A 26,749-nucleotide genomic window follows, 5' to 3' on the forward strand; every position below is an offset into this window, starting at 1 on the left:
CTTTGGTATAAATTTTTAACAGTATTTTTCAGTATTCCTCCTCCCATCTCCTCCATAGAGATATCTGTCAATTCTGGCTTACTCGTGTATCTTTACCTTGGGTTCCAGTTGCCCTGATTCAGGCCCTGTCCTTGTTCCCATTTCCTCAAGTGGCCTCTCGTGTCTTGCTCGCGTCTGAGTTCTGTCTCATTAGCCCAGCGTGTACCATCAGCTGCAGAATCACAAAGCAGCTTCTCTTTCGTGAGGTTCTTGACTCACTGTCCTGTTTGTCACCTTTCTCCTCCTCATCCTCTTTTCCCCTAGTCATTTCCCCTTACTGCAGAGTGAGGTTGCGGCATCTTAAATCTTTTACAATCTGGCCTGATCAAAAATTGTTTTTTTCAAATTTTGCCACTATCCTAGCATTATCAGACTGCTCACCACTCCTCAGGAGGCTGGAAATGCTCTTCCCAAATTCCTATCTGTTGCAAAGTACCCTTCTTTCAAGCCTCCTCCCCGATGTGCTCCCCTCTCCCCTCCCCCTCCCCACTGAGATATCTATTGTTGGAATTACTTTTTACCCCTCTACTCCTAGAGTACTGTCATGTCTGCTTAGCATCCTTCATAAGGTACCTTGTAGCGTAGAGTCTGGTTTGTTTTTTAGTCAAGTTGTGAATGAGTGAGTGCCTTGGACATATCTCTTTGTTTCTAAATCTGTCTTGGAAATGATAATAGAGGAGCCTTCAGTGTGTCTCAAATATTAATTCAGCATATCACAGAATTTTAGTAAAGGTTAGTCAGATTTTAGGTACATACAGGTAATAAATAGCCCAAGTTCCTTAGTGTCTCATGGTTTGCCAATTTTTTTGTGTAGTTCAGTTCACTTGCTCAGTTGTGTCCAACTCTTTGTGACCCCATGGACTGCAGCACACCAGGCTTCCCTGTCCATCACCAGCTCCTGGAGCTTGCTTAAAATCATGTCCGTCTAGTCAGTGATGCCATCCAACCATCTCATCCTCTGTTACCCCTTCTCCTGCTTTGAATCTTTCCCAGCACCAGGGTCTTTTCCAGTGAATCAGTTCTTCGCATCAGGTGGCCAAAGTATTGGAGCTTCAGCTTCAACATCAGTCCTTCCAATGAATATTCAGGACTGATTTCCTTTAGGATTGACTAGTTTGATCTCTTTGCAGTCCAAGAGACTCTCAAGAGTCTTCTCCAACACCACTGTTTAAAAGCATCAATTCTTTGGTGCTCAGCTTTCTTTATAGTCCAACTCTCATGTGCATACATGACTACTGGAAGAACCATAGCTTTGACTAGATGGACCCTTGGGCAATTTTTTGTGTAGTTGTTATACAAAAACAGCATTCTGACTCAACAACTTAGAGCCATATTTACTCTCAGTAGTGGAGAAGCAGGAAGTAAGATAAAGTCTGTTAGGTAGATCCAGGGGCCACCACAGACAGGTTCGTTTTTTCCAGCCTGTTCCTTAGGCTGTCTACAAACCCTGTCAGGTAGGTTAGTTTATCTTGTTTCCAAGCCTACTGCAGATAAGGACAGTAGGAAGCCCTGAGTGTATACAAGTATCATCTGTTTAAGTTTATAGTTGGGCTACAGTGATAGCTCAGTTGGTAAAGAACCCACCTGCAATGCAGGAGACCCTGGTTCGATTCCTGGGTCGGGAAGATCCGCTGGAGAAGGGATAGGCTACCCACTCCGTATTCTTGGGCTTCCCTTGTGGCTCAGTGGTAAAGAATCCTCCTGCAATGTGAGAAACCTGGGTTTGATCCCTGAGTTGGGAAGATCCCTTGTAGAAGGGAAAGGCTACCCCTTCCAGTATTCTGGCCTGGAGAATTCCATGGACTGTATAGGAATTCCATGGACTGCAAGGAGTCGGACATGACTGAGTGACTTTTCACTTCACTAAGTTTATAGTACATTTCTAGAACATGTTCTGTTCAGAAGTGATACAAGTAAAAAGGAATTCAGTGTCAGTCCTAAGCTATCCAAATGGGTCTCAATCGTAAAGCTTTATTATGTTGAAATCTCAGTCGTACACTGTATCTTTGAGAACAATGCAATGGCCTAGGGTAAAATTGATGAGGCTATCCTTTAAGGGAGGGACATATCCATTATGTTTCCAATAACTCAGACTCAGTAAACTGACACCATCAGCTTCCCACCCCATGTCAATTCTTAACTTATTATTGGCGCATGCTTCCTCTCCCAGTTTTGGAATCTGAAGTTGACAGACTCACTGATTCTCATTCAGCGTAGTAGCCATGCTTAGAAAGCCATGTTTCAAAACCATGTATTTCCTTGAGAAATGTTTTTACATCAAAAAAATGCTAACTAAGGAAAATTCTTTCCAACATATTAAGCGTAAATTTAGCCCAAAAGACTCATTCTTAGCTCATTGTGTGCAGCAGCCAAGTAATACATATCTGCTGTGAAATAGGGGTAAGAAATAAGCAAGAAGGAAGGCCTGGAAACTGGTTCTTTAACAATTTCATCATAATTTAATAAATTGTGCCTTATGTAGCTTTTTAATAAATTGTTGAGTAAGATGTTTTTAAGCTATCTTCCTGGGCAGATTTTATTCTAATATTAACTTTAAACTTTGATATTCTTTTTCTTATAGAGCCTTCCTAATATTCTCACCGATGATCGATTTAAAGTTATGTTTGAGAACCCTGACTTCCAAGTAGACGAAGAGAGTGAAGAATTTAGGCTTTTGAATCCACTTGTTTCCAAAATTAGTGAAAAAAGGAAGAAGAAACTGAGACTCTTAGAACAACAGGAACTTCATGGAAAAGTAATGTACTATTTATCATTTAGAATTTGTGTAATATTTAGTTTTCTGTATAGGTTAGAAGAGTCATTGAATAAAGCTGTAATTTGTTTGACCTTCAGCTTAGGAATATACCTTCTTTTATTAAAGACATTTTTTTCCAATGCATGCAGTGTCTGATAGACTCTCATAGGCTAATGCTATTTAAAAGGAAATAACGGGTCGATGTTTTTGGCAGAGGGAAAGGAGCTGCTTCTTACTATTTTTATTTTCAGGAAGAGGAGGAAGAACCGGAAGGAAAACCAAGTGATGCAGAAAGTTCTGAGAGTTCAGATGATGAAAAAGACTGGGTCGCAGAGGTCAGGAAACAGCGCCGGCTTCTCCAACAGGAGGAAAAAGTGAAGAGGCAGGAACAGCTCCGGGAGGATCAGCAGACGGTCCTCAAGCCGCAGTTCTATGAGATCAAAGCTGGCGAGGAATTCAGAAGCTTCAAAGATTCGGCCACAAAACAGAAGCTGATGAAGTGAGTAATGCTGCCCCTGGTGTTGGCTTGCTGGATGTCCAGCCTTGCTCTTCCTGGCTGGCCCTGTGCCCTCAAGGGGTCATCTTGATCTTTGGAGTTCATGTGACAGCTCAAGGCCAGAGGGGACACGCACTGGTCCTTACTGTGGTGATTCTGAACAACTTTTTGAGGCCTAGTTTACATAGAGTAAGATGCAGGGTGTGACCCCAGGAGTATTGGTAAATACGTACATTAGAGCACTTTGATTCTGCAAAACCCACACTCTTAAAAATGATGATGGCAATTAAAGAGGTAACAGCTTCTTTGACAAAAAGTTATTTTAAAAATATTTCAGTTATGTTTACTCTCATTGTAGGTTATCTGAGTATTTAAAAGGTCATTTGGAAAATTTGTCAGGAATTTTTTTAGCTTTATGTAGGAAAACAGATCAGAAAGAGTGGTATTCTGGAATAGGTGAGTACACAGGGACAGAAAGTGGAATGGTGGTTGCCAGGGTTGGGGGCTGGGGAGACACTACTTAATGAGCTATGGGGTTTGCATTTGGAATGATGAGAAAGTTCTAGAAATGGATAGTGATAATGGTTGCACAACAGTGTGAATGTTCACTGAAGAATAGTTAAAATGGTAAGTTTTATGGTTAAATATTTTACCACAGTAAAAATAAAAAAATAAAAGTCATCATTAAAAAGAAATGGTATTATTTGAACAGTCTCAGTTGTCAGGTGTCTAAGTAAGGAGTTAGGTATTTAAGCCCCCAGTGTTTATAAGCTCTAAGTCACATGAGAGTCACATGAAATTCTCTGCTTTGAGAATTTCTTGGCCAAGTGTTGATATACAGGATCTGGATGTGATAGAGTAGACAGTCTTATAAGAAGAGCCTAAAGGTCTGGGGGGCCACGGGGAAAGGGCAGGGGGAGCCAGGCAAGGCAGATGAGGCGTCAGATGGAGGCTGTACCAGTTCTGTACATGTGCTTTTCTAACCCCCAGCTTCCTGGTTTAAAAATTGTGCTTTTTCAGACAGAAGAAGAGGGGAAAGGTGGGGAGGACATTGATAGACTGAATTGTTTCTGGAATAGAGAGATGCCCGTTCATCTTTATTTTGCCAGTTTCTAGCAAATGTCTGAGACACGAAATGTTGAGGGAATCCTTCAACTTAGATCCAGGAGCATCTAGAAATTCTGGCTCTGCCTAACAGAAGATACATCAGTAGACAAACAACCTAGTAATAGGTTTAATATCTCATGAAGAGATTTTCTTTACCTACCAACCTAACTTTTTTTTTGGTAACAAGTTTTTTTAAATATAATTTACGTAACAGTCACATACATAAAGTATATAGCCCACTGGTTTTTGGTATAGTCACAGAGTTGGACAGCCACCACCAGAGTCAGTTTTAGAGCATTTCATCACAGCCCCACAAGCAGAGTTCCTTACCCCGTCCGTCAGTCCCATTTACTCCACCTCATCTCACCCCAGGCAACCACTGACCTGTTCTCTAGCTCTATAGGTTTGTCTTTTGTGATATTTCCTGTGAGTGTTATATATGTGGCATCTTGTCCCACTGCCTTTACTTGGAATGATGTCTTTAATGTTCATCCATGTGGTAACATGTGTGAGTATTCCATTCAGTTTTATTCCAGGGTATGGGTAACACTGTATTTTATTTATCCATATATCAGTTGATGGGTATGCGTGGTGTTTCAACTTTTCAGTGCTGCTGTGAACATTTGTATATGTGTTAGCATGGACATATGCTTTCATTTCTCCTGGCTGCATACCTAGGAGTGGGACTGCTGGTCACATGGTAACGTTATGTCTGACCTTCTGAGAAACTGCCAAACTTTTTTCCAAAAAGACTGCTTCACTTTATGTCTCCATCAGTAGTGTGTGCAACCCCACTTTTTATGTAGCTGTCATTCTTAGATTTTTACCTGGAGTCCTAGTTAGAAGCAGAGGGAAGACTGCTTGTTTTCAGTATTCTGTTTCTATGGAGTGAATTTCATTGTTAGATTATCTCGTGTCTTTGTCTTGCGTTATTTACTTTACCTCTAGCTCCTGAATCTGTATCTGGACCCGAGTAGGCACTTGATAAATCCTTGTGAGGGTGTGGATCTTCTATGCACTGACTCCTTGTCAGGCAGCCCTGGAAGTTACTCTTCCAAGATCTGCTGAAAAAGAACTCATTTACCTGAAAACCACTGACCAGGACCATCCGGGAGCAGTCATTTTCAGTGTATGGTAACAGAAAGCTGCAATTTGAGGGTGGGAGACATGACGAAACTGTCTCACATTCTTGTTTTGCCTGTGAGCTTTGGTAGGATATTTATGTAGAAAACAAAAGGGATGTACATTTAGTATTTAACAATAAATGATAGCCAAGCTAATACACTGCAGTTACACATTCTTAATAAGGTAAGTGTCAAAAAGTTAGGCAGTTGTTTTGAGAAGAAGAGCTGTGTGAGTGATAATCCTTACACAGGCTTAAAAGTCCCATTGCTTAAAGTAACCACCCTGTGGTAGGAATAGCCCGCAGTTTGCTGGCGTTTGGGCGCACACTCCTTGTTGAATTCTAGTCTTGACTGGATTATTTTGGCAAATCCCGAACTTGTAATGTTCTAATATTATTTAATGAAGCATTGCACCATTATCCTTCAGAGAGCTAAAGTGACTCTTTATGTTTATTCTTGGAGTTACCACAAGGCAATCAGCAAAACGCAGCTTTGGAGTCAGGTGGGTTATGTTTGAAAGTTCACTTGGACTTGTTCAGCTTTAAAACCACTTCAGTTTTTAAAACCAGAGCAAGTTCTCTCCATTGCTTAGCCTGGTAACAAGAGCTTCACGTAAACACATATGTCTGTCAGCACATTCTTATGTGCCTTCCAGTGCGCTGTGCTTTCCTCCTGAGTTTATTCATCCACCTGTCAACCTCTCCACCCACCCATCCATCAGTCAGACAGTTGTCACGTGCCCCGGGTGAGCAGAGTGCCATCCTGGGCCCCGGGGGTGGGAAGGAAGGGCCCGGCTCACATGCCGGAAGCACCGCTGTTCTCTCCGGGGCTCTGTGAGCCGTCTGGAGGCCCTGGGAATGTGTGTGAGGAAGAAAGGGGGTGGATTTTTAGAGGTTCACTGAAGTCTTAATTAGAAGTCATATTGAAACTGGTCTTTTGAAAGAAAAAGGATGAACATGGAGAGCAGGGTGGGAAAGCTGGCTTTCTTGGCCGAAGGGGCCGTATGAACAGGACTGCTGTTTGGAGGCGAGGGAAGAGCTGTGGTTGTGCTGCGAGAGCACAAAGTGAGCGTCAGGGAGCGCAGCCTGGGAGCCAGGGAGGCAGGCGCCTGAGGCCCTGGCCCTGGCTGAGGTACGGGCGAGCCAGGGGTGGTTGGGGCTAAGATTATCGTGATCAGATCTGTTCAGTCCCTCCTCCCAATTATGTAAATATTTAACACAGTAAAAGCGGTACATGTTTGTTGTAGAAAATAAAAGGATAGGCTTAACAAAGCCCTATTTCCCAGAAACTGTTAGTGAAATACTGAAGTTTTAGAGAGAAAATGCAGGGAGAAACTGGGCCCATGAGATCAGCTAGCCAACTGTAATAAAGCAGTCCGAGGGGCAAGTGATGAATGCCCGACATGGGGTGGAGAGGAGCAGACAGACGTTGAACCGGATTACTCCTGAGCGTGTCTAAGAATAAGACGCACACTACAACACCGTTTGATTACTAATTTAATATCAAAGGAGTTGGGGCGATGTTGAAATGTCTAGCAGTATTGCCACTGAGATAAAGGATACAGAATGAAAAACAAATTTAAGGCTCAATGTATTGAGCTGGGTATTCAGCACATTGAGTCCCCAAGACCCAAGTGTCCTCCTGGTCATGTTCAGCTGACAAATGGGAATGTAGGAGGTAGGCCAGAGACCCTGGTTTAAGAGATACCAGCCTCCCTGCATAAAAAGACTTTGCAGAAGCACGTACAGGGAAACAAGGGCTCAGAATAAAGCCCTTGGGAACAACAAATGTTTTTTTTTTAAGTCTATGGTGAAAACCATAGACTTCTCTAAAAGCATACAAGTGCATGCAAAGTAATAGATACGGTTTTAGAGGTGTCAGGAATATATTGCTAGCCTGGGGCTAAGAGGTCTGATTTAGAGGGCTGAAGGAGAAGGTGGGCAGTAAACAGTACTAAGGAGTTGCCCAAAAGGTGGGGGGGGAATCTGGAAAGAGCCGAGCATGGAGAGGATGTCACAGAGAAGGGCATGGTACCGATGTCGGGTAGAGGGGGGTCCCCAACATGGAAGCTTGGCCGTAGGAAGAGTGTCAAGATCAAGGAAGGAATGGGAGAAAAAAGAACATTGTGAACAGTTAGTGTAGATGGTTCCTTCAGGGTACTGGCAGTGAAAGGAAGGAACCAAGGCCAATAGCTTGACAGGAAAGGGTTTTTAGGCTTGAGAGGTGTCTTATTAATATGCAGAGAGGAATTAATCATGGAAAGGGCAGGGTGGAGAAATGACTGGACTGAATTGGCAGCGCTGTACTGGGTGAGCAGTCAGGAGTCAATGGGGCCAGGAGCCACCAGTTAGAGAGATGGTCCATCTTCAGAAACCAGGGAGACAAGTCAGGATGGGTGGGAGTGACTCTGTTTCTAGGTAGAAAGAGAGGATGTTCACACTGGCCTCTGTTGGGAATTGGGGCATGTGACCCCCTTCAGTTACCGGGGTAGCCTTGGTCTGGGGCACCTGATGTACATGCTGGAGGTGTCTGTAGGTAAACCCAGGAGAAAGAGTCCTTAGGATAGCTTTCCAGATTTTGGTAACAGAGAAGAGCTCCTCTTCTTAGGTGATACATACTACATGCCGGGAGGCCCGTTCAGCTCAATTCATGAAAACATTCTTTGAAGCACCTACTCTGTGGTCGTTGTAGTTGTTGTTCAGTCACTAAATTGTGTCCAACTCTTTGCGAAGAGATTTTCTGCCTTCAAGGAACTCATCTTCATCAGGTACTTTGGTATCTCGTGGTGAGTTGCTTATCATGTTTGCTATCCTCTTTGAATCAAACAACTGTGGCCAGCTTTTCCTCGTCAGCTAATTTCCTTCTTACTGATAGTGGATAAGAACTACAAGTCTAATTCTGAAAGAAGTTTCATTTCAAACTTCCTCTTTTTTTAAAAAAGAGAATCTTTTATTACTCCAGTAATCGGTACTCCACTGATACACAAGCATGTTATCATCGCTGTATGTGTGACTTTATTATCACAAGCATGCTATCGCTGAAATACAAAGGTAGGATGGAAGGTAACAGTCCTCTCTCCCCCGACACTCCCTCCCTGAGGTCCTGAGTGACCTCCTGGTCACTCCCAGGTATGCACACACTCATGTGTACACTTGTGGATTGCACTAATCCCATTGCCAAGTCACATGCTCTTTTCATTGAGAAACAAGTTTTTGAAATGTTTTCTTTGTAAGTGCATGCAGGTTTGCCTTATGGCTGCATAAGTATTTCATAAGGCGGATGGGCCATAATACCTAATTTTGACTGTTTAGATTGTTTCTTGATTTTTTTCTCCCATTTTCACAGTTATAAATATGTATCCACGTGCAAGAATCTTTAGACCATATTACCTGACGATGGCATTTGCTGGGTCATAATAGGTGTGTGTGATCAGTGTGGCCAGGTTGTCCTCCAGAAAGGCCTCATGTGCCTGTCTCCCCTACACTGGCAACAACAGTGGACCCTTCTCAGACTTTAACTGAGCGAAGGTTGGGCTGACACCTGGTGGCTGCCTGAGCTTACACCTGCTGCATTGGAGACTGGGAAGCGATGTGTGCACACTGGGAGGACTCAGAGTTTTCAGTGACCTTTATGTGATACAAAGTTACATGTTTAAAACAAAGTCCTTAAAATTCACCATTTATCTGCCGATTTATCCCTCTATTCTCTTTGTATCCCCTTTAATGCAGACTATGAAGGAGTGATCCCTTTATTTTCCATCAGTTTACCTCTTCTCTTCTGTGTATTCTTGCCACCTCTTCTTAATATCTTCTGCTTCTGTTAGGTCCATACCATTTCTGTCCTTTATCGAGCCCATCTTTGCATGAAATGTTCCCTTGGTATCTCTAATTTTCTTGAAGAGATCTCTCGTCTTTCCCATTTTGTTGTTTTCCTCTATTTCTTTTCATTGATCGCTGAGGAAGGCTTTCTTATCTGTCCTTGCTATTCGTTGGAACTCTGCATTCAGATGCTTATATCTTTCCTTTTCTCCTTTGCTTTTTGTTCTTTTCACAGCTATTTGTAAGGCCTCCCCAGACAGCCATTTTGCTTTTTTGCATTTCTTTTCCATGGGGATGGTCTTCATCCTTGTCTCCTGTACATTGTCACGAACCTCCATCCATAGTTCATCAGGCACTCTTATCTGTCAGATCTAGTCCCTTAAATCTATTTCTCACTTCCACTGTATAATCATAAGGGATTTGATTTAGGTCATACCTGAATGGTCTTGTTTTTGCTGACTGTATAGAGCTTCTCCATCTTTGGCTGCAAAGAATATAATCAATCTGATTTCAGTGTTGACCATCTGGTGATGTCCACGTGTAAAGTCTTCTCTTGTGTTGTTGGAAGAGGGTGTTTGTTATGACCAGTGCCTTCTCTTGGCAAAACTCTATTAGCCTTGCCCTGCTTCATTCCGTATTCCAAGGCCAAATTTGCCTGTTACCCCAGGTGTTTCTTGACTTCCTACTTTTGCATCAAAATTCTCCAAGCCAGGCTTCAGCAATATGTGAACCGTGAACTTCCAGATGTTCAAGCTGGTTTTAGAAAAGGCAGAGGAACCAGAGATCAAATTGCCAACATCCGCTGAATCAGGGGAAAAGCAAGAGAGTTCCAGAAAAACATCTATTTCTGCTTTATTGACTATGCCAAAGCCCTTGACTGTGTGGATCACAATAAACTGTGGAAAATTCTGAAAGAGATGGGAATACCAGACCACCTGACCTGCCTCTTGAGAAACTTATATGCAGGTCAGGAATCAACAGTTAGAAATGGACTTGGAACAAGAGACTGGTTCCAAATAGGAAAAGGAGTACGTCAAGGCTGTATATTGTCACCCTGCTTATTTAACTTCTATGCAGAGTACATCATGAGAAACACTGGGCTGTAAGAAGCACAAGCTGGAATCAAGATTGCTGGGAGAAATCTCAATAACCTCAGATATGCAGATGACACCACCCTTATGGCAGAAAGTAAAGAGGAACTAAAAAGCCTCTTGATGAAAGTGAAAGTGGAGAGTGAAAAAGTTGGCTTAAAGCTCAACAATCAGAAAACGAAGATCATGGCATCTGGTCCCATCACTTCATGGGAAATAGATGGGGAAACAGTGGAAACAGTGTCAGACTTTATTTTGGGGGCTCCAAAATCATTGTAGATGGTGATTGCAGCTATGAAATTAAAAGACACTTCTTGGAAGGAAAGTTATGATCAACCTAGATAGCATATTAAAAAGCAGAGACATTACTTTGCCAACAAAGGTCCGTCTAGTCAAGGCTGTGGTTTTTCCAGTGGTCATGTATGGATGTGAGAGTTGGACTGTGAAGAAAGCTGAGCACCAAAGAATTGATGCTTTTGAACTGTGGTGTTGGAGAAGACTCTTGAGAGTCCCTTGGACTGCAAGGAGATCCAACCAGTCCATTCTAAAGGAGATCAGTCCTGGGTGTTCTTTGGAAGGAATGATGCTAAAGCTGAAACTCCAGTACTTTGGCTACCTGATGCGAAGAGTTGACTCATTGGAAAAGACTCAACTCGGATGCTGGGAGGGATTGGGGGCAGGAGGAGAAGGGAACTACAGAGGATGAGATGGCTGGATGGCATCACCGACTCGATGGACATGAGTTTGGTTGAACTCCGGGAGTTGGTGATGGACAGGGAGGCCTGGCATGCTGCAATTTATGGGGTCGCAAATAGTTGGACACGACTGAGCAACTGAACTGAACTTACCTCTTCTCTGTGCCTTTATGGATTTCTTCCACTCTCTCCCTCCCTTTCCTCACAAAATGATTTTAAGAACTCCAAGAAGGAGCATTATTTGTAATTAAATATCAGTGCATGTGTGTTTTAGAGCCTCAAAGAAGTAAATCATTCAGCTATCTTGGAGCATCTAATAAATACCTTAGTATTTCCCCCTGGAGTTTATACCCACTCTTCTTTCTTCTTATACAGCCGTACTGATCATGTAGGTTCTTGACCCCATGTCCACTCCATCCTGTGCTGAGTACTTCTCTCACTTTCCACCTGCTATAGCCCATGTCGTATCTGTCTTCTTGGCAGTCCCCGCAGTCATCTCATGAAAAAAGCTTTTTTTTTTCCTCCTGAAATTCTTAACTTGACCATCAATTACAAAGTAGCCAGAAGCCAGCTGACCTGAAGCCTAGACAGGGAGGGGCGTGGGACTGGGAGGGCCAGCCGTCCTGGGCGAGTGTGAGGAGGACAAGCACCGAGGCTCCTGCATTTTCCTCTTTGTTCACAGTAGACAGTTTGCAGGTGTCTGGCCCGGTCTTCCATCGTCTCTGACCGAATTCACACTTGGGTAGCAGGCTCGGGGACTGCTGGTTCGCAGCCACGTTCGCAGGCTGACTTTGAAGGGAGGAAAGTGGGACCTGCTTTACTGCAGAAGCCTCTGCCCTTGGCCCCCGCGTCTGATCCTCTGCCACGGCTCCTTCCAAAGCTCAGGTCTCTCCAGGGAGCCGAGACCAGACAAGTCTCTACAAGCGCACGGTCAGGTACCCAGAGAGGAGACCAGAGCCGCTCTGCCCTGTCATGGAGGAGCTAGGTCATCCTGAGAAGAGTAGTAATTTCCCACAATTTACTTGAAAAGTCTTTTTCTTCCCAAATTAGTGTTCTCTGTGTACCACCTTGTCTCAGTGGCTCCATAGTTATTCAGAATTCCTGTTACCTGTAAAATCTCAGCGTTTATAGCCCTGAAAAGAAAGAACAAAAATGAAATGAACAACCAAAGGCATTTGCTGAGGCTGACATGAGTCACACATATGCTGGAGTCGGTTTACACTTTACTTTTGAATTCTGGTTTTAAAAAAAAAACAAAAGGCGAAACCAAACCTTCATTTCACTCAGTTTGTCATGTGGAAGCTTGTCATTTAGAATATTTAATGGACACATTTCCTGAACAAAACTTTATAAATCAAGCATGGTCTGACACATGCCTGGAAACCAAAAATTCTTAAATTGGAATCCTGGTTTTAGACTCAATCCTTCTGTGGCCTGGGGCAAGTCATAGAATATCTTACCTCCCTTTTGCCATCTATATTCTGTCTCAGGGATGTTGAAAGGATTAATTAGTTAGTCTGTTAGGAACTTTGAAGATGAAAAGTACTTTAAAAGTGCTTCTTAATAGCATTATTGCTTAGAAAAGAGTTGCCACTTTTATGCTAACCACTTTGTGTCTCAAATTATATAAGGAAGGTATATTTAGTACTAACTAGTAGTCGTAAACTAGAGTAGAGCTTTCAAAGCTGTGAACATCAAACACTGGCTTTCAGAATTTCAAAGGCGCATCACTTTGTCTCGTGGAGCTGTGTTCTCAGTAATTAGTCCCAAAGATCATATTTCAGGAAAAAGACGACCCTTTCATACAATGTACCACCACCACCACCAGTCTCTTTAAAATTCAGCCAAGCTTTTAAATTACAAAAGGGTGCATTCATTTTAAGTTGGTGCAAGGAGTATTGGAAAGGAAAGTGTTTTTACTTTTTTTTTTTTTTTTTGAGGAAGGAACGGAAAAGAAGATATAACCTTATTCTTTTTGGTTCCCTCTCCTCTCCTCTCCCAGATTCATCCCAGGGATGTGAGGGTATTGCTTTAACCTTTTCTAGAGGGCTTCCCAAATCCGCCTGCCAAAGGAGATGGGGGTTCGATCCCTGGGTCAGGAAAATTCCCTGGAGGAGGAAATGGCAACCTACTCCAATATTTTTTTTTTTTAATTGAAGAATAATTGCTTTACAGTATTGTGTTGGTTTCTGCCATACATCAACGTGAATCATCAGATCAGATCAGTCGCTCAGTCGTGTCCGACTCTTTGTGACCCCATGAATCGCAGCACGCCAGGCCTCCCTGTCCATCACCAACTCCCGGAGTTCACTCAGACTCACGTCCATCGAGTCAGTGATGCCATCCAGCCATCTCATCCTCTGTCGTCCCCTTCTCCTCCTGCCCCCAATCCCTCCCAGCATCAGAGTCTTTTCCAGTGAGTCAACTCTTCACATGAGGTGGCCAAAGTACTGGAGTTTCAGCTTTAGCATCATTCCTTCCAAAGAAATCCCAGGGCTGATCTCCTTCAGAATGGACTGGTTGGATCTCCTTGCAGTCCAATGGACTCTCAAGAGTCTTCTCCAACACCAGAGTTCAAAAGCATCAATTCTTCGGTGCTCAGCCTTCTTCACAGTCCAACTCTCACATCCATACATGACCACAGGAAAAACCATAGCCTTGACTAGACGAACCTTTGTTGGCAAAGTAATGTCTCTGCTTTTTAATATGCTATCTAGGTTGGTCATAACCTTCCTTCCAAGGAGTAAGCGTCTTTTAATTTCATGGCTGCAGTCACCATCTGCAGTGATTTTGGAGCCCAGAAAAATAAAGTCTGACGCTGTTTCCACTGTTTCCCCATCTATTTCCCATGAAGTGGTGGGACCGAATGCCATGATCTTCGTTTTCTGAATGTTGAGCTTTAAGCCAACTTTTTCACTCTCCACTTTGACTTTCATCAAGAGGCTTTTGAGTTCCTCTTCACTTTCTGCCATAAGGGTGGTGTCATCTGCATATCTGAGGTTATTGAGATTTCTTCTGGCAATCTTGATTCCAGTTTGTGTTTCTTCCAGTCCAGCGTTTCTCATGATGTACCCTGCATATAAGTTAAATAAACAGGGTGACAATATACAGCCTTGACGTACTCCTTTTCCTATTTGGAACCAGTCTCTTGTTCCATGTCCAGTTCTAACTGTTGCTTCCTGACTTGCATACAAATTTCTCATGAGGCAGGTCAGGTGGTCTGGTATTCCCATCTCTTTCAGAATTTTCCACAGTTTATTGTGATGCACACAGTCAAAGGCTTTGGCATAGTCAATAAAGCAGAAATAGATGTTTTTCTGGAACTCTCTTGCCCTTTCCATGATCCAGCGGATGTTGGCAATTTGATCTCTGGTTCCTCTGCCTTTTCTAAAACCAGCTTGAACATCGGGAAGTTCACGGTTCACATATTGCTGAAGCCTGGCTTGGAGAATTTTGAGCATTACTTTACTAGCGTGTGAGATGAGTGCAATTGTGCGGTAGTTTGAGCATTCTTTGGCATTGCCTTTCTTAGGGATTGGAATGAAAACTGACCTTTTCCAGTCCTGTGGCCACTGCTGAGTTTTCCAAATTTGCTAGCATATTGAGTGCAGCACTTTCACAGCATCATCTTTCAGGATTTGGAATAGCTCAACTGGAATTCCATCACCTCCACTAGCTTTGTTCATAGTGATGCTTTCAAAGGCCCACTTGACTTCACATTCCAGGATGTCTGGCTCTAGGTCAATGATCACACCATTGTGATTATCTGGGTCGTGAAGATCTTTTTTGTACAGTTCTTCTGTGTATTCTTGCCATCTCTTCTTAATATCTTCTGCTTCTTTAGGTCCATATCATTTCTGTCCTTTATCGAGCTCATCTTTGCATGAAACGTTCCTTTGGTATCTCTGATTTTCTTGAAGAGATCCCTAGTCTTTCTCGTTCTGTTGTTTTCCTCTATTTCTTTGCATTGATTGCTGAAGAAGGCTTTCTTATCTCTTCTTGCTATTCTTTGGAACTCTGCATTCAGATGTTTATATTTTTTCCTTTTCTCCTTTGCTTTTCACTTCTCTTCTTTTCACAGCTATTTGTAAGGCCTCCCCAGACAGCCATTTTGCTTTTTTGCATTTCTTTTCCATGGGGATGGTCTTGATCCCTGTCTCCTGTACAATGTCACGAACCTCATTCCATAGTTCATCAGGCACTCTATCAGATCTAGGCCCTTAAATCTATTTCTCACTTCCACTGTATAATCATAAGGGATTTGATTTAGGTCATACCTGAATGGTCCAGTGGTTTTCTCCACTTTCTTCAATTTCAGTCTGAATTTGGCAATAAGGAGTTCATGGTCTGAGCCACAGTCAGCTCCTGGTCTTGTTTTGGTTGACTGTATAGAGCTTCTCCATCTTTGGCTGCAAAGAATATAATCAATCTGATTTCGGTATTGACCATCTGGTGATGTCCATGTGTAGAGTCTTCTCTTGTGTTGTTGGAAGAGGGTGTTTGCTATGACCAGTGCATTTTCTTGGCAAAACTCTATTAGTCTTTACCCTGCTTCATTCCATATTCCAAGGCCAAATTTGCCTGTTACTCCAGGTGTTTCTTGAGTTCCTACTTTTGCATTCCAGTCCCCTATAATGAAAAGGACATCTTTTTTGGTGTTAGTTTTAAAAGATCTTGTAGGTCTTCATAGAGCCGTTCAACTTCAGCTTCTTCAGCGTTACTGGTTGGGGCATAGACTTGGATTACTGTGATATTGAATGGTTTGCCTTGGAGATGAACAGAGATCATTCTGTCGTTTTTGAGATGGCATCCACGTACTGCATTTCATACTCTTTTGTTGACCATGATGGCCACTCCATTTCTTCTGAGGGATTCCTGCCCACAGTAGTAGATATAATGGTCATCTGAGTTAAATTCAACCATTCCAGTCCATTTCAGTTCGCTGATTCCTAGAATGTCGACATTCACTCTTGCCATCTCTTGTTTGACCACTTCCAATTTGCCTTGATTCATGGACCTAACATTCCAGGTTCCTATGCAATATTGCTCTTTACAGCATTGGACCTTGCTTCTATCACCAGTCACATCCACAGCTGGGTATTGTTTTTGCTTTGGCTCCATCCCTTCATTCTTTCTGGAGTTATTTCTCCACTGAGCTCCAGTAGCATATTGGGCACCTACTGACCTGGGGAGTTTCTCTTTCAGTATCCTATCATTTTGCCTTTTCATACTGTTCATGGGGCTCTCAAGGCAAGAATACTGAAGTGGTTTGCCATTCCCTTCTCCAGTGGACCACATTCTGTCAAATCTCTCCTCCATGACCCGCCCGTCTTGGGTTGCCCCACGGGCATGGCTTAGTTTCATTGAGTTAGACAAGGCTGTGTTCCTAGTGTGATTAGATTGACTAGTTTTCTGTGAGTATGGTTTCAGTGTGTTTGCCCTCTGATGCCCTCCTGCAACACCTACCGTCCTACTTGGGTTTCTCTCACCTTGGACGTGGGCATCTCCTCACTTGAATCATATCACTCCAGTATTCTTAACCTGGAGAATCCCATGCACAGAGGAGCCTGGTAGGCTTCAGTGCATGGGGTCACAAAGAGTTGGAAATGAATGAGCACGCACACATGCAGAAGGGCTAGAGCTAACATTAAAACTTACTAGAAATGTCTATCTTTAGGCTTAGTTCTGTTTTTTCTCTCTAAAGCAAGTTAACGCTGATCTGCTTTTATAAAGAACACGTGAAAGTGAAGTCGCTCAGTCGTGTCCGAATGAAGTATTATATAACTGGTACTAAATTTAAATTCAGAATCAACATCTTGACTGTCGTAGATGCACTGAGTTGCCAGGCACAGCAGACCATAACAAGGACAAAGATTATAGAGAGAGACTTTAGAAACATGATCAAGAAATGAAATTTGAATTGGGGGTAAATTGTGTCAGAAAGCAAGTCACGTACGAAGTTGAAAGGAGAGGTAGCCCTGAATCAGGCTGAGTCAAATCCCCAGTGTGATTGCTTTTGTTTTCTCCATGTCATCAGATGATCTCACGTGTCAAGTTGCTTGTACTCTGGGTAATGAGTGTGGTCCACAAGCTAAGACCGAGTGAAGGAAAAGTCAGAGTTCTCCTAGCACTTCTCTGTGGCTTGACCCAAAAGGCTTTGCTTGTGTTCACTGCTGTGTAGAAGGTGAATGAGTTGCTGAGATGCTCACATACCTAACTGGTGCCTGGATTTAATATAAAATGCTTTAGCAGCTTAAGTGCCTCTGACCGTTACAGTAAATTACATGCTTCAGAAATATGGCTCCTTTGCATTTTGGCTTCAGAAATGTGATTTAGTAACATAAATAGCAAGCACTGAAATATTTGGAACCACCACTTAAAATACTTAATTAATGGGTGTTTGGGACAGCCATTGTTTCTACTGTATATTTGCTGAGTCTGAGTAATGACGGTTTGAGTGTCTGCAATTCTGTCCATTGATTGTGTTAAACAAATGCCATTTTCTGTCTTTACCACATGTGTAAAAGGTCATTCTTTGTGTGATCGATTCTAATTAAAGCTTGTTTCTAATGGGAAATCAAAACATAACCCTAATTAATGTGTCATTCTCTTAAATTTCCTGCAGTAAAACCCTTGAAGACCGGTTGAAACTTGAAGCGAAAAACGGAACATTGAGTGTATCCGACACCACGGTTGGCAGCAAACAACTGACATTTACATTAAAGAAGGTAAGTTGCTTTCTCGTGTTCTTTTTTAATTCACAGAAGGAAGACGAGGCTTCCATCAGTGTTGTGTGTGTCTGACCTGAGAGCTGCCTTCCAAGCTTCCCCCTGTTGAGGGAGTGTGTGCTGTTTGGGCATGTTTTGCCTGCAGCCGGAGCCCCTCCTGGGTTGCAAGCACACTGCAGGGCAGAGCATTGGCAGAGCCAGGCATCCGTCTGGTGTCCCGAGGGAGGCAGGCCCCCCGTGACCCCAGGCTCGGTACTGTTGGTGAAGAGCCGCAGCATGGTTTCGGGCTTGCTGGGCCACCTGAGGTGGGACCTTGTAAAACAGAAGTCCTGACCATCCACCACTGTGAAAGAATAGTTGAGGCTCACATGGACTTGAAGATGATAAGAACTGGTGATTTCTAATGTGTTCATCACAGTGCAGTCAGCTTGCCCAGGGTGGGTAGTTTCAGGAGGTAAATTACTTTATCCGCAGTAGGTCCCATTCTAAACTGACTTAACCACAGTCATTTCTAATCCACCTTTGATGACACCTGACATACAATGAAGGAGGAATAAGCTGCTTTAAATATTTGCTATGAACAGATGAGTGAAGAAGCTCCATGGTTTTAGTTTTCAAAAAAATTTTTTTCTCATTTAGTCACTCTCGCTTAATATGTGTTGTCACAAAGAGGAAAAGAATGACAAAGACTTCGCTTCTGATCCTTTTCTTAAATTGAGATATAATACAAGTATCTAAAATCCACCCTTTTAAAAATATACAGTTCAGGGTTTTTCAGTTCAGTTCAGTTCAGTAGCTCAGTCGTGTCCGACTCTTTGCGACCCCATGAATCGCAGCACACCAGGCCTCCCTGTCCATCATCAACTCCCAGAGTTTTTAGTAGTCACCAAATGCTGTGCTCGATTATCACCATCTAAATCTGGACCATCCTCATCACTCCAGAAGGAAACCCCACCCTCTCATGTCCCAGCCTATGGATTTGCCTGTTCTGGACATTGTGTATATATATAGAATCACACAACATGTTTTCTTTTGTGACTAGCCTCTTTTACCTTAGCATGTTTTTAAAGGCTAATCCACGTTGCAGCATGTACAAGAGCTTTATTCATTTTTGTGACTGAGTAATATTTAATTCTGTGAATATACCACAGTTTTTTGTTGTTTAGTCGCTAAGTTGAGTCCAACTCTTTTGCGATATTATAGACTGTAGTCCACCAGGTTCCTCTGTCCATGAGATTCTCTGGGCAAGAATACTGGAGTGGGTTGCCATTTCCTTCTCCAGGGGATCTTCCAGACCCAGGGATCAAATCCATGTCTCCTTCAGTGGCAACAGATTCTTCACCACTGAACTACCTGGGAAGCCCTTTCCACAGTTTGCTTATCCCTGAATCTGATGGTGGACATTAGGGTTGTTTGTTGTTTTAACTTTTTAAGGAACAACCAGACTGTTTTCCAGAGCGATGGCACCATTGCCCATTCCCACCAGCAGTCTGTGAGGGTTCTGTTTTTTCCTCATCCTTGCCAATACTTGTTACTGTCGGTCTTTATTGTAGTCATCCTTGTGGGTGTGAAGTGGTATCTCACTATGGTTTTGATTGACATTTTCCTGATGACTAACAATGGTAGAGCATTTTTTTTATGTGCTTATTGGCCATTCATACATTTCCTTCGGAGAAATGTGTTCACAACGTCCGCTCATTCATCTCTGGTTGTTGACAGTTCTTTCTGATGTCGTCAGAAGGCCTGCCAAATGATAAGGATATTTTTTACTTAGTTATCATTCATTATCTTATATAGATAAAAAAAAAAAAAGCAGAAAAAGAAAAAATGTTGTTTTTTCTTTGTGATGAGAACTCTAAGGATTTACCCTCTAAACAGCTTTCCTGTGTGTAATATAGCAGTTTTGACTGTAGTCTTCACACTGTACATCACACCCCTAATACTCCTTTATCTCGTGACTGAAGTTTGTACTTTTGATTACCTTTTCCCAAATCCTCCTCTTCCCACTCCTCCCATTAGAACTTTTTTATTCTGTGTGTAAGAAGCTTTTCAGTTAACTGTCTCCATTTACAGCAAACTTGCATCTTACATTTCTCATTTAAATAAGCCAAAACTGGCTGTGTGTTCAGACTAACTCGTTGTGCCTAGTTTCTTAGAGATTCTCTGTGTACCCTCGAACGTTTCCTAATTCCCTCTGAAGTTCACGACGCTGAGGGGGCGGCAGGCGCAGGTCTCCTGTGGGAAGACCTCGCAAGCTCCCAGCTGCCCGGCCCCGAGCTCCCTCTGCCACACGGGGTGAGCTGGGAGGACGCAAGCGCACCACGTTTCCCCAGTTGAAAGGTACTGAGGTCAGTATCAGTTTATGATTTGTGGTAAACTGGAAATAAGATGGCTCTGATTCCCCCATCCCCACCCCCCAAAAAACAATAGAGGGCTACCCTGATGGCTCAGCCGTAAAGAATCTGCCTGCAGTGCAGGAGACATGGGTTCAATCCCTTGGCCTGGGAGACCCCCTGGAGGAGGAATTGGCAACCCACTCCAGTATTCTTGCCTGGGAAACTCCTTGGACAGACAAGCCTGGTGGGCTACAGTCCATGGGGTTGCAAAGAGTTGGATACAACTTAGTGACTAAACTGCAACACAAAAACGAAACATTTAAGTGAAAATACTTAAAACAGCCTTGCGGTTGAGTCTAGCAGAGGCTTTGAAACTAGTTTGGGGAATGCATCAGTTGGCATTTGGCTTATGCCTGTTTCATCCTTTGACTAATAGAATTTCAACTATTAAATCTTAGTTTTATTTAAGAATTTTTATGGAATTATTGTTGTGGGGTTTTTTTTAAATACAAATTCTTTTATACTAGGTATGTGATATATTCAGGTAAAATCTCGAGTTTTCCAAGTATTTTCATATATACTTTCTAAAATGTGAATCAAATTGAAGGAGAAAAACCTATGCTTCAATATTATTTAAAATTGCATAGTGGCAAAACTAGGATTAGGTCCCAGATTCTACTTTTAAATACCCTGTAGTTCATTCCGTCAGGGGCCCTGGGCCAGCCGTGTACTGGTGCAGGTGTGGGCTTTGCATTTAGCCTCCCCCGTGTCCCGAGATAGGACTGCCATGGATGTGGGGAAGGAGTCAGGACAGGAACAGGGAGGAGAAGGAGCTGGTTGGCTCTTAACTCGTAACGAATCGGTCACGCAGTGGCAGCATCTTGCAGATACAGCTCTTCTCTAGATTGGGGATAAGGACAGTTTTTTTCTGGACAGGGGCTTCCCAGGTGGCGCAGTGGTAAAATAGTAAAGCCTGCCAGTGCAAGAGATGCAAGAGACCTGGGTTTGATTCCTGGGTCAGGAAGATCCCCTGGAGTAGGGAATGGCAACCCACTCTAGTTTTCTTGCCTGGAGAATCCCATGGACAGAGGAGCCTGGCGGACTGCCCATGGGGTCACGAAAGAGTCAGACACAAGTGAACACACACATGTTTCTGGACAGAGGTTTTTCTGCAGGGATCGCTGCTACCTCTGAGCTCACACGTAGACACCTGCCTTTGTGGGGACTCCACGGGCCAGGCCTTGTGGAGTGTGCTCCAGGAGATGTAGGTGGGGCTCCTGGAAGCTGGCTTTGCCACCACACCCCCAAGGGAAATCCACGACAGATGTCCGTATCAAAGACGCAGAGCAGCTCATGACTTTAAAAGCCCCAGCACTCCCTGTTTATCTTTATTTAGTACCTCATTTCCCAAAGTTACTTGGACCAGAGGCATTTTTAAAGGGATGCTTCTTAATATGAGAGCTTCCCTGGTGGCTTAGGAGGTTAAGTGTCTGCCTGCAATGCAGGAGATCCCTGGGTCGGAAGAGTCCCTGGAGAAGGAAATGGCAACCCACTCCAGTATTCTTGCCTGGAGAATCCGATGGATGGAAGAGCCTGGTAGGCTACAGTCCACAGGGTCGCACAGAGTCGGACACTTCACTTTTCTTAATATGAAGAAACAGAATATTAAATAAGCAGTGTTCAGGGGCTTGCTGACACACCATTATCTGGTCTGCTAGGGAGCCTGCAGTTTCCCTCGGGTTTCTGAGTTCTTCATTCACAAAGGAGCCTCAGCCTGCTCTCTGCCACGTGCTAGGGACACACAGAACAGACAGACGTGGCCGTGGGTGTCGCAGTCCCGTGGATGGAGGGAGATCACATACAGTCACCTCATCGTAATGTGGGACATGCTCCTGGGGGCCCAGGGCTGGGAGTGTCAGGGGCCCGGCCCAGTGGAGGAGTGAGGGACAGCTGGGTGAGGGGCAGGCAGAGCCCTGAGGGGCGGGCAGGGTTCCAGCCTCCAGCCTCACTGTGGGGTGGGAGTGAGCCTACGTGTGAGAAGCACAGCCATCACGGGGCTGCCAACTGTGGCCTCACACGTAGCTGGAGAGGCACGTAGAGCTGTCCAACAGGGCCGTGTCCAAGGTTAAATTTTAACCGTGGTCTTAAGAACCGTGGAAAGCGGTTGAAAAGGTCTAGTTAGCAGGAGACCGGCATACCGTTTCTATTTTTAGAGTCACTGTGGTCCGTTGCAGGAAGAGGCAGACTGAAGGGGGCTGACAGAGGTTCCTCATCCTGTAGTGAGAGATCAGGGCTGGCCTCAGGCAGGAAGGACCGCGCCCCGGGGTGACCTACAGAGGAGCACACTGGGCGGGTCACTTTGAAAAGGCTTTGAAAAATGGCACATAGGAGAAGTGCTCGACGCTTCAGAATCTCAGTCCAAGGGTTTCCTCGAATAGGAAAGAGTCATCAGTTTTTGGTCTTATAAATCATGTTCTTTTCTCATGATTCCGTCACCTCCCAGCTCTTTCACTTTACAGAAGTGGAATGATCCGGCAATAAGTGAACACAGAGACTTGTTCTTCAAGGCAGACATATGAATGAGTACCCCCCAGGTGCCTGGAGCTGGCGGGTCACAGGCCGGCAGGCCGTGCAGGTGTCTCTAAGGCGCCATTTTGCAACTTTGAAAGTGGTTGCCCCGCCACTGCTGTCAAAGTTGGACCTTCTTTCAGTTCCACCAGCTAAGGTTTTTATTTTGAGCTTCACAGTTAGGGGTTAGTTTTCTCCAAACCAGACTCGGTGGAATGGAGCTGTATTCTTAGAACTCCAAAGCGTCGCTTCCCTTCAGCGCAGGTTCTGCACTAATGTGGCTCTCTTCTGTGAGACGAGTGACACCGTCTGGAGACGAGTGACACCATCTGGAGGAGGTCTGGTTTTCTCACCTGAGTGCTGAGAACAGTGCCTTCAAAGCAGCCGTCCCAGAACTCATGTGCCCCTTCCGGCCGTGAACTTGCGATTGACTGATGTGTCTGCCGAGCCTTTATCAGTGTTTAGTGGTAGCTCTCTCCCTTTCAAGGGAGTTTGATTCTCTTTGGAACCAGCTCCGGGGGACTGCATTGTTAATCATGGGTGGGTTATTACACAGTTTGGGGGCACAGAAGGACTTTTTTTGTCGTTAAGACAATGTGAGTAAACTGATGAATGGCTCTGGCTTGTCAACGAAGAACAGTTCCACAAGAGAAGTCGTGGGCGTTTGGAAAGCCATCACGTCTTCCTCAGGCGGGCTCCCCCGTGAGGGGCTGTGTGGCGTGTGGGCTGAGGAGCCAGCCTCGAGCTGCGTGGTTCAGGCCGTGCCCCGGCCCCGGGGTTTTAAGGCTCTGGGCCTCACAGTGACCGTGGTGCTGGCACTGTCCCTGCCGGAACCAGGCTGAGGGTGCTGGTCGTGCCGTTGGCATTCCGATGGCCCCTTGGAAAGGGGTGTTGGCACGTCCTTTCTCTTTCTTTCCCCTCATGTACTCTTCTTTCTCAGTCGGAGCAGCAGAAGAAGCAGCAGGAGGCTGAGAAACTGCACCGGCAGGAGAGGAAGGCTGTGCGCCGTTCGGCAGGCCATCTCAGGTCCCGGCCCAGGCGGGGGCGGCCATTCCACTGATTCTGGAGCAGGCCCTGCGTGTGACCCCGAGGAGCTCAGTGCATCTCCCCTGCCGGATCGTCGTTCATTTGTGCATGTTAGCCACAGCCGGGTTTGGGCAGCCCTCAAGTCCCTGGGAACCCTCGCATTTGCAGAGAGAAGTCCAGACCGGGCCGTGGTCCCCAGGCCTCTGGTCAGACTCTGGGGCTGGGCCCGCTGGCCATGTGGCGCTCCGGGGCACCTCTGTGCCGTATGGCTCCCTGAGAACATTATTCCTTCCCCCTGGTTTTAATCCAGTGTGAGAGGTGGTTGTCTTCTAATACTGTGAGATGTGCCCCGTGAACTGAGAGGGTCTCCTGGGCTGCAGACCAGGGCCCGGGGTTTTCTGGAACTGTCTGCCCTGCCCGCTGCCACCCACAACTCCGCTGGGCTCCCACCCCCACCCCAAGAGGCCACTCCCGTCTCTCCCGACTATGGGCTTCGGTCAGGTTTGTGTTTTTAAGAATGTGCCGGTAAGTGTGTTTATGTGTTGGTCTGGGATTTTTTTAAACATATTTTTATACCAAGGGAATGTAAATTAAATGGTAATAGCCATTTAAAACAGAAAGTGGAAGCTACTGGATATTCTTTTAACTTGGCAGAGGGTTAAATACAGGTTTTTTTCCCCCAGTGTCTCAAGTGCAATTAGAGATACACTGGCTGGAGACAACATGTATAAAAATAAATGCTTTCATTTGAACAGTTTCTTGAAGAGAAACCCATTCCTTGAGTTAATTTGAAAAATGACTTTGGTTTCTTTGTATGCGAATGTGTGAAGAGTTCCTGAGATAGTGACTCTTGGGTTGTAAATGATAGAATCTAAGTTGAGATGCCAGGAGCAAAAAGGCAAAGGCGCTAATGAACACAGCCAGGCTGGAGAGTAACCGCCTCAGGCCACCAGGGTCCAGGCCTCTGCACCCAGGCTGGCCTCCTCCTTTCTCGTCTCCCTCCTGTTGGGACCTTGCTTCCGACTCCTCGGTCTCCGCTCCTGTCTTCCTACAGCCCCGCCCCCACCACGTGTCTCTGCTGCCCTGCAGACTGGGAACAGCACGGGTCAGGCTGTGACCTCTGTGGTCTGAGAGGGAGAGATGTTTCCAGGAAAAAAAAGAGAGAGAAAGACAGAGTGTGTGTGTGTGTGTGTACAGACACGTCACCAAAAAGAGACTCTTGTTACCTGGAGGGCCCTCTGTGGTGTGAGAGAGGATGTTTCCAGGGGAAAAAAAGGAAAGAGAGACGGAGTGTGTGTGTCTGTGTGTGTGATGGGGTGGGGTGGGGGGTGTGTGTGTGTACAGACATGTCACCAGAAAGAGATCTTGTTACCCAGAGGGTCCTCTGTGGTCTGAGAGGGAGAGGATGTTTCCAGGAAAAAAAAGAAGAGAGAGTATATATGTCTGTGTGGTGGGGTAGGGTGGAGTGTGTGTGTACACAGACCCATCACCAGAAAGACTTGTTACCTGGAGGGTGTGTGTGCGCATGCACACAGACACGTCACCAGACAGAGCCTCCAGTTACCTGGGCAGCCAACATGACTTGTGTTGTGGTACCAGAGGGCCCCCACCATTCCTTTCTCGGCCCGTCTCCTGGTCTTTTCTCGGGGCTCCAGCTTCCTGTGACTCTTGTGTCTCCCACATTGTTTGAGAAGAAGGTAAAGATGAGAAGAAGGTAAAGAAGGACGCTGCCGGCTGGCGTGTTTCCCTGGGGTTGAGGGACCTATTTCCAGACCTGTGTCCTGGGGTCAGGCTCTTCTGCACCTATACCTGGCCTTCCCGGGCCCCCGCCCCCACCTTTTCCTTCTTTCTTTGGGGTCCTCCCTGTGGTTTGGGGAGCCAGTACACCTTTTGGGGAGTTTGCAGAAGCAATGCTGCTTCTGGCCAAGGGGCTTCGCTCGCCTGTGAAGTGAGGGCTTGTCTAAGTCTGGAGCCTCAGCAGGTTCAGGGCGATGGTGCGGGCCCATCCAGGATGCCTGAGCCGGGGGCATCGGGGCCAGCCTGTGACCCGGTGGGCAGTCCCAGCCCTGTTGCTACCACCTGGGCGTCCACTGGCTGTTTAACTTCTCTGGGTCTTGTTTCCTCCTGAAAGTGGGCCCGATCCTTCCTTTCGGTGAGGAGCGCATTGGGCCCGCGCGTCCGTGAGCACCTGGCACAGTGAGGCTCTGCAATGCTCCGTGAAGTGCTGTCAGCACCGTCCTGCCCCCACGCTGCACACACCCTTTGAACTCAGCGTGTTCCTTAGTACCAAGGTGTTCCCAGGGTGAGGTGTCCCTCAGCGTTCGCTCTGGGGGATTCCTGAAAGGGCAGATGGAAGCCTGAGCTGAACCTGTGAGGGACGTTTAAGACAACTTGCCGAGTAGATAGAAAGCTGCAGAACGCATCCTCCGGGCCCTACTGTTCCCCTAGGGACCCCTTGAAACAGCCCCTCCTCTTCAGAGTGGCTGTTCCTGGAGCACCTGCTATAAACCCCATGTTATCTTCGAAGTACCTTGTGTTTTTAAAATGTCACATGAGTTTTGTGCTCCATGATTTCTGATCGCTTCCTCACAAGCCTGAGAACATGACCGCGCTTCTCCTGGGCTTCCACCTAGAAGGTGCTGGCAGGGTGTCCACGAGCCAGAGGCCCAGCCTGAAGCTGGGGGCCTGGGTTTTACCATCAGGACCATCCTGGGGTTGTTGTTCAGTCACTCAGTCATGTGTGACTCTGCAACCCCATGGACTGCAGCATGCCAGGCTTCCCTGTCCTTCACTGTCTCCTGGAGCTTGCTCAAACTTATGTCCACTGAGTCAGTGATGCCATCCAACCATCTCATTCTCTGTTGCCCCCTTCTCCTTATGGAAAATTTCAAACCCAAACCAAAGCCAAAGAGAGCATAAAGAGCTTCCGTGCACCTATCATTGTCCAGCTTCAATAATTAACAACA

The 26,749-nt window shown here is 45.2% G+C and overlaps 1 protein-coding gene across 3 annotated transcripts in view; it reads left to right on the forward strand.

The window, feature by feature from the left end:
* The window catches only part of NOL10 (nucleolar protein 10), an 89,949-nt gene extending 65,409 nt beyond the window's left edge, over positions 1-24,540 (forward strand). For 2 of the 3 annotated variants that reach the window (XM_024998630.2, XM_059891239.1), the window contains 5 exons: positions 2,621-2,794; positions 3,046-3,293; positions 17,751-17,853; positions 21,908-22,068; positions 23,698-24,540. In XM_024998630.2, the coding sequence (XP_024854398.1) occupies positions 2,621-2,794; positions 3,046-3,293; positions 17,751-17,853; positions 21,908-22,068; positions 23,698-24,088 (1,077 nt within the window). In that variant the 3' untranslated portion in view covers positions 24,089-24,540. 3 annotated transcript variants of the gene reach the window in all.
* Positions 24,541-26,749: the final 2,209 nt, after the last annotated feature.

This window comes from Bos taurus, chromosome 11 (genome assembly GCF_002263795.3).
Source record: "Bos taurus isolate L1 Dominette 01449 registration number 42190680 breed Hereford chromosome 11, ARS-UCD2.0, whole genome shotgun sequence".
Classification (NCBI taxonomy): Eukaryota; Metazoa; Chordata; class Mammalia; order Artiodactyla; family Bovidae; genus Bos; species Bos taurus.